Below are 13,049 nucleotides of genomic sequence, written 5' to 3' on the forward strand. Positions count from 1 at the left end.
GCCCCGGGACAGCCTGCTTCATCTTTCTCCTGGATCTGAACGGGGCACAGTTCAATGCTTAGCCTAATGTGAAGGCACCAGTAGAAAACGGTGTCAGAGATGCCTGCCAGGGCCCAGGGTTGAGCGATTAGCAGGGTCTGCCATGGGAGGAGAGTGCTTGTGACTGTCTGCTGTGGGTAGATGCAGGGCCATAGGATGGTGATTGATTAGCAATGTCTGCCCCTGGTCACATCCTCGGACTGCTGAATGCGGTTCCCTCTGGCACCTCGGGGCCCATTATCTTGGTGACCCAGAGCTGGAGTTGCACAGCTGGGCGGGAGCACACCCAGGTCCCCTCAGCCTCTCACCTTTCTTGATCTTTGGGGCTGGGGTGATGGAGCTGCCATTGGTACCAGCGGCCAGGCCCAGGGAGGACACGGGCAGCTTGGGCGAGGAGAGCATGCTGTGGGCCCCGCCTGGGGAGTAGGTGAACAGCGAGCCCCCGAAGCCCTGGCGCCGGCCCTCACGCCGGTTGCTGTCGATGGCGGCCTGGAGCTCACTGGGACTGCTGAGACCACGCTTCTCACACTCGTAGGGGTACAGGTACTTCATGTACCTGCGGGCGGGCGGGCGGGCAGCAGAGAGGTGACCCCAGGCTCTCGCCATCTTCAGTTCCCCCACAACTGAGTGCTGCTCCTGCAAGTCGCCGTCGCGTCAGTCCCTGGCCGCCCCACTCCATCTCAAGACGGGCCCCAAGTTCCCACAGACTAGCCTCCAAATTCAGTGGCCCAGCCTTTCCTCCTCATCCGTTTTAGTCTAGAAGGTCTGCTGAATCCTATTCACTTCATACACACACACAGACACTCAGACACACACACTCAGTCATGCGAATACACACACACACACACACACACACACACTCAGACACCCTTCCACGGACAGGCCCTGCACACGTGTTGGACTTTGTCACTTTCTGCAGAAGCAGGCGGCCAGGCCCTGCTCCCTCAGAGCCACTAAGGGGTCGAGCTTCCTATCTCTCAGTGAGGGCCAGGTGCTGAACCACGCCCCCTGCCCTGCCCCCAGGACTTGGCACCTGGCTGCCAGGCTCTGGGAGTCACTCACTGGGTGCGCAGGGTGAAGGCGGCACTGGTGATGGACGTGGGCAGGTTGAGGCCCTTGGTAATCTCCCGCCACAGCTTCTTGTTGATGACCTCCACGAGGCCGCCCTTCTCTGTCACCAGCACATACAGCATGAACAGGTCCAGCACCTGCTTGGCCATAATCGGGATGCGGTTCACCGGCGTGCCTGCAGGGTGGTGTGTGTGGGTGAGGCCCAGCCCCGCTCTCAGCAGGGCGGCCCCGGTCCCCGCTCTCAGCACCCCTGTCTCCATCTGCTTGCTGTCAGAACACCTTTCCAAGGAGACCTCCACCATGTCCCTAGGTCTGGCCCGTGTCCCCTGAGGTGGGGCTGAGTCAGAGGACTCAGGAGAGGGCTCTGCTGCCTGCCTGGGACCCCGCTGTGCCTGAGTCTCCCCAGCCAGGATCTGGGTTCTGCTGCCTGACTGGGATCCCCTCCAGGCCTCAGTTTACCTAGCTGGGGTCTGGGTCACTAGCCGAGCGAGGCTCGGGTGGGGTGGCAGTGGAGAGGAGATGCCAGGGCCTGCCGGGGACCCACAGGAGGGACCAGGCCCATGTCCATCACCAGGCACAGCAGCTGCCCAAGCTGCTTGGAGCTCCAGGGGTGGCCTCCCAGCCCGGAGCCTAGCACCCCTGGGGGAGGGCTGGCCAAACCATGCTGCTGCTGCAGTGCAGGGCATGGGGGCCGCCCAGAGAGGGCAGTGAGCTAGCTACCTGGTGTAGGGGAGAGGGGGCTGGCCTGGAGAACGGCAGGTTATCTGAAACCCTCAGACTACGACCCCACCCTGGGGCCCCTCGTCCATCCCTGACCTCCACCCTCCTATCCCTGATACCCCAGCCCCTTCCTCTTACCACTCCTCTGCAGCACCCCCCACCTCCCCACCCCTCCCCTCCCCCGAGGTCCTCAAGGCCCAGCAGCCCCACCAGAGTGAGGCTGCCCCCATGGGATCACCTGTAGCTAGCAGGGTCCAGCTTAAATGGGGGACAGGTTTGGTGGCATCACCTTCCACACCCTCAGGGTCTCAAGCAAGCAGCTCCAGCCGGGGGAGGGGAAGATGGCCTGGTCCCACCCACCCCCACCAGACCCCACAGAGCCCAGAGTGCTCCCCCGACATGGATGGATGCAGACTGCCTCTGCCTTGGCAAGACCCCAGGGAAAGGCACTGACGGAGGAAGGGTGTTACCAGGGACATGCAGGGCACAGGGGTACAGGCTGCAGCAGGGCCCCTGCCCTCCTCTTCAGCCCCCCGAGACTCGAGACTTGGTGGATGTGTGTGCTTGTGTCTGTGTGTCTGCATCTGTGTGTTGCTGTGTGTGTATCTGTGTATGTATGTGTCTGTGTGTATCTCTGTATGTGTGTAGGTGTATAGGTATGTGTTAGATTACTCTCCCTCTAGCTGAAACAAACAAGGGATCCCAGGATGCAGAACTTGGTGTTAGGGTGAGGGTGGGGGCGGGAGTCTCTCTCCGGCCCAGCGGCCACAGTCACAGAGGGATCCACAGTGACGACAGGGGAAGAGAGGGCCTTGGAGCTGGGGTTTTGAGGGACGCATAGGAGTTTGTTGGATCCTGGCTTCCATGGTGAGGGAGGGAAGGCTGTCTGGACACTGACCTTTGAGGCCCTGTGTGCTCACGGGCTGCACCAAAGACTTGGGAGCCCCTGCCCTGCTCCCACTCTGGGGCAGGCCCTCATGCTTGGACTCCAGTCCCTGGGCCAGGCAGTGGCCACTCTGTGGACTGGCTCGGGGAAGGGGCTCCAGGAGGGAACAGACGATAACAAGGGAGGGAGAGAGGGGGCTCTCCGGACACAGGGTGGGCAGCAGGGCTGAGGCCAGGGCTGGGCCTAGCTGATAACACCAAGGGAGGGGGCCCATTTAGCCATCCTGACTCCTCTGCCCCCGGCTCTGGAAGGGTTAATCTCAGGCTGCTGTGTGTGTGTGTGTGTGTGTGTGTGTGAGAGAGAGAGAGAGAGAGAGAGAGAGAGAGAGAGAGAGAGAGAGAGAGAGAGAGAGAGACACCCTGGCCCCTCCTTTCATCTCTCCCCCTCCAGGCTGGCTGTTTACAGAAGCTGATGGGGGGAGGGGTGGCCAGAGGCCCCAGACAAAGCAGAGCCAGCCCAGGGCTGGCCATGCCCTTTCGGCCTGCTGGTGGCTCAGGAGCTCCATGACCTGTGGGCCTCAGTTTCCCCCTCTTGATGGGACTGTGGGCAGCTCAGTGACGTGGGCCACTCCTCAGCCGGGGTGGGGGGGGTACCCACCTCGTTTCTGCATGAAGCTGAACAGGTCATCCAGGAACTCCTTTCTCTTGGGGTCCCCATCCAGTTCATAGAGCTGGGAGAGCGGGACGGGGGGGTGGGGGTGGGTGTTAGTGAGACCAGGCTCAGGTGCGCATCCCCCACCCCCAGCACTGCAGACCCTGCCCCGGGCCATCTCCCCACTGCTCAGATGGGATCTGGTGGCCCTGGAGCCATTGCAGAGGGCACCCTGAGGCCCAGTGCCCAGGGAGGCTCCCCGAGAAGTCCCACGAGGTAGGGACAAGGCAAGGGACCAGACGCTCAGACTGGAGACCAGCAGGGGGGGCACGGCCTGGCCTCCTGGCTCCTGGGCTTGTGGCCACATCCCTCCTGGCTCTGCCTCTGTGGTCACAGGCCTCCCTCGGACAGTCCTGGTCCCCTCTGACCACAGAGACCCTGTCACGGGGCTAGGGTCCACCTGCCCCAGCTGGCCACTGGCAGAGACCCAACTCCAAACAAGGTCACACGTCGGAGCCCAGGGTGAAGACTGTGTGCAGGGGACACAGTCCAGCCCACCTGTGGTCACACAGGCAATCTGCTGTCACAGACAGGTGACCTCCAGGTGGCACCCTCCCACCCCCAGGTCACACACAGGTGACCTGCCCTGGAGGGTCAGCCCCTATTTTGCAGATGGAGAAACTGAGGAGTGGGGCAGAAGAGGCTGCTCTGGACTGCTGGACCCACAGCCACCTGAGTCCTGGTGCCAGGGGCACGTGACCCTGTGACTCAGTTTCCCCATGATAGGAAGTGTAAGGGACCAAGGGGAGTGGGCTCAAAAGGGTGCTGATGGGCAGGGCACCCTCTTCCTGCTGAGCCGCAGGTTGTGGGCATGGTGGGCAGCAGTCGTGGGTGGGGGAAGGGGCAGAGATAATTAGAGAGCTGGGTGGGGGGGATATCAGGGAACCGGGGGAGGGGCAGGCAGACATTGGGCTTTAAATTAAGCTCTGGGGAATGCAGCCGCCTAGACTCAGGACTGGGGGGTGGGGGTAGTCTTGAAACCACCAATTAGGCCTCGGTTGGGACACTTTCTGGATCCCTCATTAGGACTAGGGTTCTGGCCACCGCCTGGGGGACCCTGGGTCCCAGCCTCCCTTGGCTGCCCTGCTCTCCCTGGGCCTTGGTTTGCCCGTGTGAATAGTGGGGACAGGTGGGCACTGCGTGGTCGAGATGGCCTGAGGGCCACCTGGGACGTTTGTCCCCACCCACCCACTCGCCCAAGAACAACTGACCAGCCCACATTCCTGTTCTGATTTACAGTAGCCGCGGTGGCCTGGCTTGCCCAACCCTGCAGTGGACGTGCTGGACGGGTGGCCAGCATCTCACAAGCACGGACACACCCATTCCTACCGGCCTGCCCGCGGCTCTGCTGAACCAGAAGCGGGCCCTGCTCTGCCTCTGGGGGCCCTCGATGCCCACTCTCTCGCTGGCACTGGCCACTGCCCTGCCAGCCCCTCCTGCTAGATGCCTGGTGGTACGGGGGCACACTGCTGGCCCTGGGCCCCCTGGGGTTGGGACACTCACAGCTGCTTGGCAGAGGCCCCTGGGGTAGGCGTGAGCTTTTTCAGCCAGGGACGTCCCAGGGGATGGCCGCCCGGGTCAGCAAGAGAGGGCCCACAAGTGAGAACACCAGGTTTGGGGAGGCCCCACCATGGCTGGTGTCCTAAGAATGCAGAGGAGAGGGCAGGCGGCCACACGGCGGAGCAGGCGGACTGGACCCAGGAAGCCTGGGAGACCGAAGTCCACCCTCCTCTTGTCCCCTTTTCCTGGACCCCTGGGAACAGGGCCCTCCTCACACCTGGACCTTGGGCATCCAGCTGGCGACGATGCTACATATGTTGGGGGCAGGACCAGCACCCCCAAGACCAAACGGGAGGTGGTCAGGCCATAACAGAGTGTGGCAAGCTCCCGTGGGGCTGTCATTGAAGCAGGGTCATAAATGGGGGTTGCAGGCCCCCCAGTGCCTGCGGGGGTGGGGTGGCTTAAGGCCTGGGCTTGGGGGGGGCAGCTGACAACACAGACTTCAGGTGAAGCTGGCTCTGGGCTGGGCAGTGCTGTCCCCTGTGGGACCTGGGGATGGTGTCCAGGCTCCCCTCTGGATCAGAGTTCAGAGCTGGCAGGAAGTGGACCCAGGCCACAGAGCTGCCCACGTCCGTGTCCATGCACAGTGCAATTTACAAGGTCGGCTGTTTGAAACCAGCGGGGGCTCCGCAGGAAAAAGGCAACAACCAGGGCTGGAGCCTTCAGAAGCCCCTTCACTCAGCCCCCGGGAGAGAGCTGACCCCGGCCTGCTGGAGGGAAGGGTGACGGGGGTGTGGGAATGAGGATGGTGCTGGGGGTGTCAGGACCCTCTGCTCCTGACCACTTAGCGGCAAAGCCACTGTTTCCCGGTAGGCTGAGTGCCACGTGACCACTCCTGCCCCAGTTTCTCCTGGAGGGGCCTCTGCCCAGGCTAGTTAGCTAGGTGTTCGGTACTTTCCACTCTTTCCCCAATTCCTGCCTGCCCCACCGCCACTTCATCTCCTATACCACAGCCCCCCTACGCCATCCCCTATACCATAAGCCCCTACAGCCCACTCCCCACACCCCAGCTCCTCATAGAGCCCCACCCTACTCCAGCCCCTTGTCCAATACCATCCCATATGCATCCCCTAGACCACAGTCCCCGCACCATATCCCCCCAACACCACAGCTCCCCATACACAGCCCCTCTACCTCCCATGGACACGTCTGAGCCCACCAGAGGCTCTCCCTCAGGTCGGTGCGGGGAGCTCCCCACGGAGCCAGTCCACCCGCCACACGGGGAAGGACACAGGGACGTGTCCCTGGTCATGGTCTAACCCTGAGCCTGCCCATGGCTACGTCTGACCTGGGGTGCGGGGGCACCCAGCAGACATCCTAAGTGTACCCCCACAGGGGAACGTGAGGCAGGGAGCCATTGTTCCAGGTCAGGGGTGGGGGAGGGCACACCAGGCCCCAAGTCCTGGCTTCGTCCCTCCCCATGGATACCCACAGGCAGGCAGGCAGGCAGGCAGGTTCCTCCCCAGCCTGAGTGCTGGCTGTTCCATGGGCCTGGATAGCCAGCCCTCCCACCCCACCCTCCCTCCCTCCTCAGCTTCCCTCAGCCCTCTGCATGGCCTGCTGCTGCTACTATGTCACGGCAGTGTGTGTGTGTGTGTGTGTGTGTGTGTGGTGTGGCAGGGGGCACAACAACCCCTCTGGATGAAAAAATGGCATACCCTGGCCCTTCACACAGTCTCTGAGCCCCTGGCACTGCCCCCGGCCCAAACACTGTTCCTGGATCCCTGACACTGCTCCTGGGCCCCTGGCACTGCCCCTGAGTACCCAGCACTGTTCCTGGGTACCCAGTGCTTTCCCCAGCCCCCAACACTGCCCCTGGGGCCCCTGGCACTGCCCCCAGCCGCAGGCACTGCCCCCAGTCCTCTAACACTGCCCCTGGGCCCCATGGCCAGAGGCAGGGCAGGCGGGGGAAGGGCTAGACTGCAGGGAGGTGTTCAGGCTTGAGAGCTGGGCGGTGGGGTGGGGGGTGAGAACCACCACCACTGCAGCCTCCTCCTCCTCCTCCTACGGGCAAACAGGAAATTCTTGTTTATGGCGAAACTGGGCGGCAGAGAAATCCTGCAGGGGTCAGTGGGGCTGCTGACCACGCGGTGATAACTGAGGGGCCTCCCGGGCACAGGAAGGGACAAGAACCTTCCGGAACTAGGCCGCTCCTCCCCTTCCCCGCCCCCAACCACCAGCCCCAGGGGGAGGGGCAGCAGGAGAGGTGCATGCTCTTGGCAGTCAAGGCCCCCACACCCAAGCTCCCCTTCTCTGGTCCTGGGGAAGCCCCAGGTGGCAGAGTCTGGCCCTCCCCAGCTCCCACCTGCAATCCCACCCCGGGGCCTGGGGGTGCTCTCCCAAGGCTGAGGGCCCGGCTGTAAAGAGACCGCTCACTTTGCTCTTGGGGCCCAAGAGAACCTTCGCCCCCATTCAGTGTCTGCTCAGCCCCCTCCAAGGGACAAAGTCCCTGAGGCCCCAGTGGGGACCGCCTCCCTCCCTACTGGCAGAGGGGAGGGGGGTACCCAGGACAGGGAAGCTAGGAGGGGTCGGGCGGACACCAGACCAGGGGACAAAGGTGACCAAGGAACCAGCTATGTGCCCACTGCCCAGGGGGTTCACAGGGACCCCAGTGCGGCCCACAGGGTGGAGCGGAGGGGGCAATTTCTGCTCCACTTCCCCTCATCCTCCCATGGAAACCCCAGACTGCTTTCTCTTAGGTCTGTGGTGGTCTGCACAGAGTAGGTGGGCTCCGTCTCACTCAGCAGCCACCCACCTGCTGGCCTCAAGGGCTCAGCAGGGAGAAGAGCAGGCAAGACCCTGGCCCCCTACTCAGGGAGAGGGGGCCCCCTCAGGGGTTACTGACGACCAAAGGTGGAGAAAAAACAAGTGAGCAGTGGGGGAGAGAGAGTGAAGGCATGTAGGAGACTCTCACGTGATCTTTACAGAACAAAACGTCTCAAGGCTGGAATTTACGGGAAACTGCTGCCGTGTACAAGTGTGCAGTCGCCAGCCTGTGGGCCTACGCAATGGCCCTACAGGGCAGAGCCGAGGCCCCATCTCTCCGCCAGCAAGCCCCGTGCTTAACACCCAGTGCCGAGTCTGGCTCCCACGGGAGGTTCCCAGGCTGTGGGTCCTTGTAGGAGCGTCCAGACAGCTGGTGGGTTTGAACCACTGACTACGTGAGGCTAGCAGGCCAACACTTATGAGGCCACAGCACACGACAACCCCTGTCCTGTCTCTGGGGGGTTGCCTGTCCTGAACCACCATGCACAAGGTCTGGCTACTGTCAACTCTGCAGCACGGGTTCAAGGTCAGCCGTATTGTAGCCTGTGTCGGAACCGCAGTGCTCTCTCTGGTGAGGCCACTGGCAGGGACAGAGCCATCGCATTTGTCCATCAACTGGGGGTGGGCACTTGGGCTGGCCCTGGGACCAGTGCAGCGAGGAACATCCCTGTGAAACCTCACTTGCTCCAGTGTCCTTCAGGCTCTGGAAGAGCTGATGCTTTGTAATATTAACAGTGTAACTCCAGTGTAACACTCTGAGACTACGGTGTAACTGTCTGAGACTACAGTGTAAATCTCTGAGACTATAGTGTAACTCTGAGACTACAGTGTAACACTCTGAGACTACAGTGTAATGCTCTGAGACTACAATATAATGCTCTGAGACTACAGTGTAACTGTCTGAGACTACAGTGTAACTCTCTGAGACTATAGTGTTACTCTGAGACTACAGTGTAACTCTGAGACTACAGTGTAACTCTGAGACTACAGTGTAACTCTCTGAGACTAGTGTAATTCTGAGACTACAGTGTAACTCTCTGAGACTACAGCCTAACTCTAAGACTACAATGTAACTGTCTGAGACTACAATGTAACTCTCAGACTACAGTGTAACTGTCTGAGACTACAGTGTAACTCTCTGAGACTATAGTGTTATTCTGAGACTACAGTGTAACTCAGACTACAGTGTAACACTCTGAGAATACAGTGTAACACTCTGAGACTACAATGTAACTCTCAGACTAGTGTAACTGTCTGAGACTACAGTGTAACTCTCTGAGACTACAGTGTATCTGTGTGAGACTATAGTGTAACTCTGAGACTACAGCGTAACACTCAGACTACAGTGTAACTCTGAGACTACAGTGTAACTCTCTGAGACTACAGTGTAACTGTCTGAGACTATAGTGTAACTCTGAGACTACAGCGTAACACTCAGACTACAGTGTAACTCTGAGACTACAGCGTAACACTCTGAGACTACAGCGTAACACTCTCAGACTACAGTGTAACTCTCAGACTACAGTGTAACTCTCTGAGACTACAGTGTAACTCTCAGACTACAGTGTAACTCTCTGAGACTACAGTGTAACACTCGGAGACTAGTGTAACTCTCTCAGACTAGTGTAACTCTCAGACTACAGTGTAACACTCTGAGACTACAGTGTAACACTCTGAGACTATAGTGTAACTCTGAGACTACAGTGTAACACTCTGAGACTACAGTGTAACTCTGAGACTACAGTGTAACACTCTGAGACTACAGTGTAACTCTCAAACTACAATGTAACTGTCTGAGACTATAGTGTAACTCAGACTACAGTGTAACACTCTGAGATTACAGTGTAACTGTGTGAGACTACAGTGTAACTGAGACTACAGTGTAACTCTGAGAGTACAGTGTAACACTCTGAGAGTACAGTATAACTCTCTGAGACTACAGTGTAACTCTCAGACTACAGTGTAACTCTCTGAGACTACAGTGTAACTCTCTGATACTACAGTATAGTATTCTGAGACTACAGTGTAACACTGAGACTATGGTGTAACTACAGTGTAACTGAGGGTAAGGGAAGGTGGCAGCTGGTGGTGGTCTCCCCAGCCGCCCCCCCCCCCTTAAAGGCCTAGGTAAAACCAGGTAGGAAGGTCAGGTAGGACTGCCTCCCAGAGGGTGGGGCTGACGTTCTGGAATCAAGGGGCTCCGGATCTGATCTGCTTGTGCCCCTCGGGTGGGGCTCCCTACGCCCTCTGGAGAAAGCCTGACCCCTCCTCACCTGGCTCCAGCCACCTCAGGGCCTCTGCACTGACCCCATCCACCATCAGGGACCCTGCCTGACCCCAAACTGCCCTCCACCAAAGCCCCCAAACTCAGCATGGCCGAGGGCTGCATGTCACCTGGTCAGACATTGACGCTCTGGTTTCCCACCTGCTCCCTGAACACACCCCCATCCCCAACCCCCAACAGGTGACAGGCCCCAAGGACAGAGCCCAGGTCCCTAACAGAGAGGGGAGAGGGCAGAGGGCAACAGGCCTCAGCCTGGTACCTGACAGCACCACCTGTGCCCCAAGGGTCCCTGATAAGGCCCTCCCGCCTTGTGGGGCACTACCCCACCCCCACCCCGCTCGAGATGACTCAGCTCTTGTGACTGTTGCTGCCCGAGGGCGGGGGGACCCCAGGTGGCCAGGGAGCGGCTGTCCCTGGGGACAGACCCGCAACACCCACAGCCACCTCCCTTGAGCCCTTTCTGCAACTGTGGAAAGTGAGGGGGTAGGGTGGGGGCAGTTGCTGCCGGGCTCCACAGGATAGGGAGGGACTTGGCCTGCACTGTCAGGCTGTGCCTGACCCCAGCTTGTGACCTTGTGAGAACATTAGGGAGCCAAAGGATGAGCAGACCAGATGGCAGATGGAGGGTGGGTGGATAACAGATAGGATAGATAATAGATGGAGGTGGCCGTGTGGATAGACAGAAGGTGGATGTGTAGATGAATAGATGGTGGCCGTGTGGACTGACGGATGGTGGGCGTATGGATGGTGGCCCTGTGGATGGATGGATGGTGGACGTGTGGATGTGTCGGTGGATAGATGGTGGATGTGTGGATGGTGGACGTGTGAATAGATAGATGGTAGATGGTGGACGTGTGGATGGATAGATGGTGGACATGTGGATGGATGGATGGTAGACATATGGATTGACGGATGGTGGATGGACAGATGGTGGATGTGTGGATAGACAGATGGTGGATGTGTGGATGGTGGACGTACAGATGGTGAACATATGGATTGATGGTGGATGTTTGGATTGACCCATGGACATGTGGATGGTGGAAATGTGGATGGACAGATGGTGGCCATGTGGATGGATGGTGATCGTGTGGATGGAGAGATGGTGGTTGTGTGGATGGGCGGATGGTGGACGTGTGGATGGATGGATGGACAGATGGGTGGATGGTGAGGACAGAGGTTGGAGAATGGATGACGGGGGAACAGGGCTCAGTGGGGTCACAGCAGGGGTCAGTCAAGTGGAAGAAGCCCAGTTGTCTGGAATCACCCCCAACTGCTGACAGGGGGTCTGGTGGGGGTGGGCGACCCAAAGTCAAAGTCAAAGCCAGCATGGCCCCTCCGAGAGGAGGGCGAAGCCGACTGCAGAGGTGACACTGGGGCCACCTCAGGAAAGGGGGCCACATGGAGTCCAATGGAGGTGAGTCGCCCACTGGCCTGCCGCCCATCTGCCAGGCGGGGATGTCAGGGTGACCATGGGTGTGGTGAAGTGGAGCTTCGGAGTGCCGGAGGAAGGCTGTGGACGAGGTGACCGGCAGGGGAGTAGCCAGCAGGACTCTCCCCGAGGCCAGCAGGCCTGCCTCTCCACTCACAGATGGCAGACACGGCCCACGGGGACACAGTGGGGCTTCAGCAAGGCCTGGGCCTGGGCGACACCAGCTTGACCAACTCTGACCCTCGCTGCCGCTGCCCCCTTCAACGCACCTGGGTGCCCCTGAGCCAGTCTGGGGCTCCCCGCCAGGCAACCCCATTCATTTCCCGTCATCTCCCAGGCCTGCTGCAGTCCACCTCCACCACCCCGCCCCTGCAGGGAATTGGGGAACTGATTCTGGGTGGGGCAAGGACACGGGCCGCCCAGCACCCTTCGTTGCCTGAGCTCCTAGCAGACACCACTCCCTGGCACAGACGCAACCGCGGACAGCTGTAGAAGCAGTACGCTCCTGTGCAAGCAACTGGCTCCCAGGACACACGCACTCGGGCACGCACGCCGGTAATCAGGACACACACACGTGTGCACGCAGGCTGGCACTCAGGACACACACACAATGCACTCAGGCTGGTACTCAGGACACACACATGCACGCAGGCTGGTACTCAGGACACATACACAATACACTCAGGCAGGTACTCAGGACACACACACGTGCACACAGGCTGGTACTCAGGACACACACGTGCACGCAGGCTGGTACTCAGGACACACACACACAATACACTCAGGCAGGTACTCAGGACACACACACGTGCACACAGGCTGGTACTCAGGACACACACGTGCACGCAGGCTGGTACTCAGGACACATACACACAATACACTCAGGCAGGTACTCAGGACACACACATGTGCACACAGGCTGGTACTCAGGACACACACGTGCACGCCAGCTGGTACTCAGGACACACATGTGCACGCCAGCTGGTACTCAGGACACACACACATGCACGCAGGCTGGTACTCAGGACACACACATGCATGCAGGCTGGTACTCAGGACACACACACACAATACACTCAGGCAGGTACTCAGGACACACACGTGCACGCCAGCTGGTACTCAGGACATGCATGCAAGCTGGTACTCAGGACACACACATGCATGCAGGCTGGTACTCAGAACACACACACACAATACACTCAGGCTGGTACTCAGGACACACACGTGCACACAGGCTGGCACTCAGGACACACACGTGCATGCCAGCTGGTACTCAGGATACACACGTGCACACAGGTTGGTACTCAGGACACACACGTGCACGCAGGCTGGTACTCAGGACACACACACATGCATGCAGGCTGGTACTCAGGACACACAATGCACTCAGGCTGGTACTCAGGACACACACACACGCACACAGGCTGGTACTCAGGACACACACACATGCATGCAGGCTGGTACTCAGGACACACACGCTCGCAGGCTGGTACTCAGGACACACACACATGCATGCAGGCTGGTACTCAGGACACACATGCACGCAGGCTGGTACTCAGGACACATACGTGCACGCAGGCTGG

General features: G+C 59.7%; 1 protein-coding gene across 1 annotated transcript in view; it reads right to left on the bottom strand.

Annotated features, from left to right (window-relative positions):
* Positions 1 to 13,049, bottom strand: part of ARID3A (AT-rich interaction domain 3A) — a 35,533-nt gene that overhangs the window by 6,035 nt on the left and 16,449 nt on the right. The window contains exons 4-6 of the mRNA XM_075543892.1: positions 3,374 to 3,446; positions 1,102 to 1,285; positions 348 to 595 (exon numbers count right to left, since the gene is read on the bottom strand). Coding sequence (XP_075400007.1) covers positions 348 to 595; positions 1,102 to 1,285; positions 3,374 to 3,446 — 505 coding nt within the window. The remainder of the gene's footprint in view (positions 1 to 347; positions 596 to 1,101; positions 1,286 to 3,373; positions 3,447 to 13,049) is intronic.

The sequence above is a fragment of the Tenrec ecaudatus genome, chromosome 1 (assembly GCF_050624435.1).
Source record: "Tenrec ecaudatus isolate mTenEca1 chromosome 1, mTenEca1.hap1, whole genome shotgun sequence".
Taxonomy (NCBI): Eukaryota; Metazoa; Chordata; class Mammalia; order Afrosoricida; family Tenrecidae; genus Tenrec; species Tenrec ecaudatus.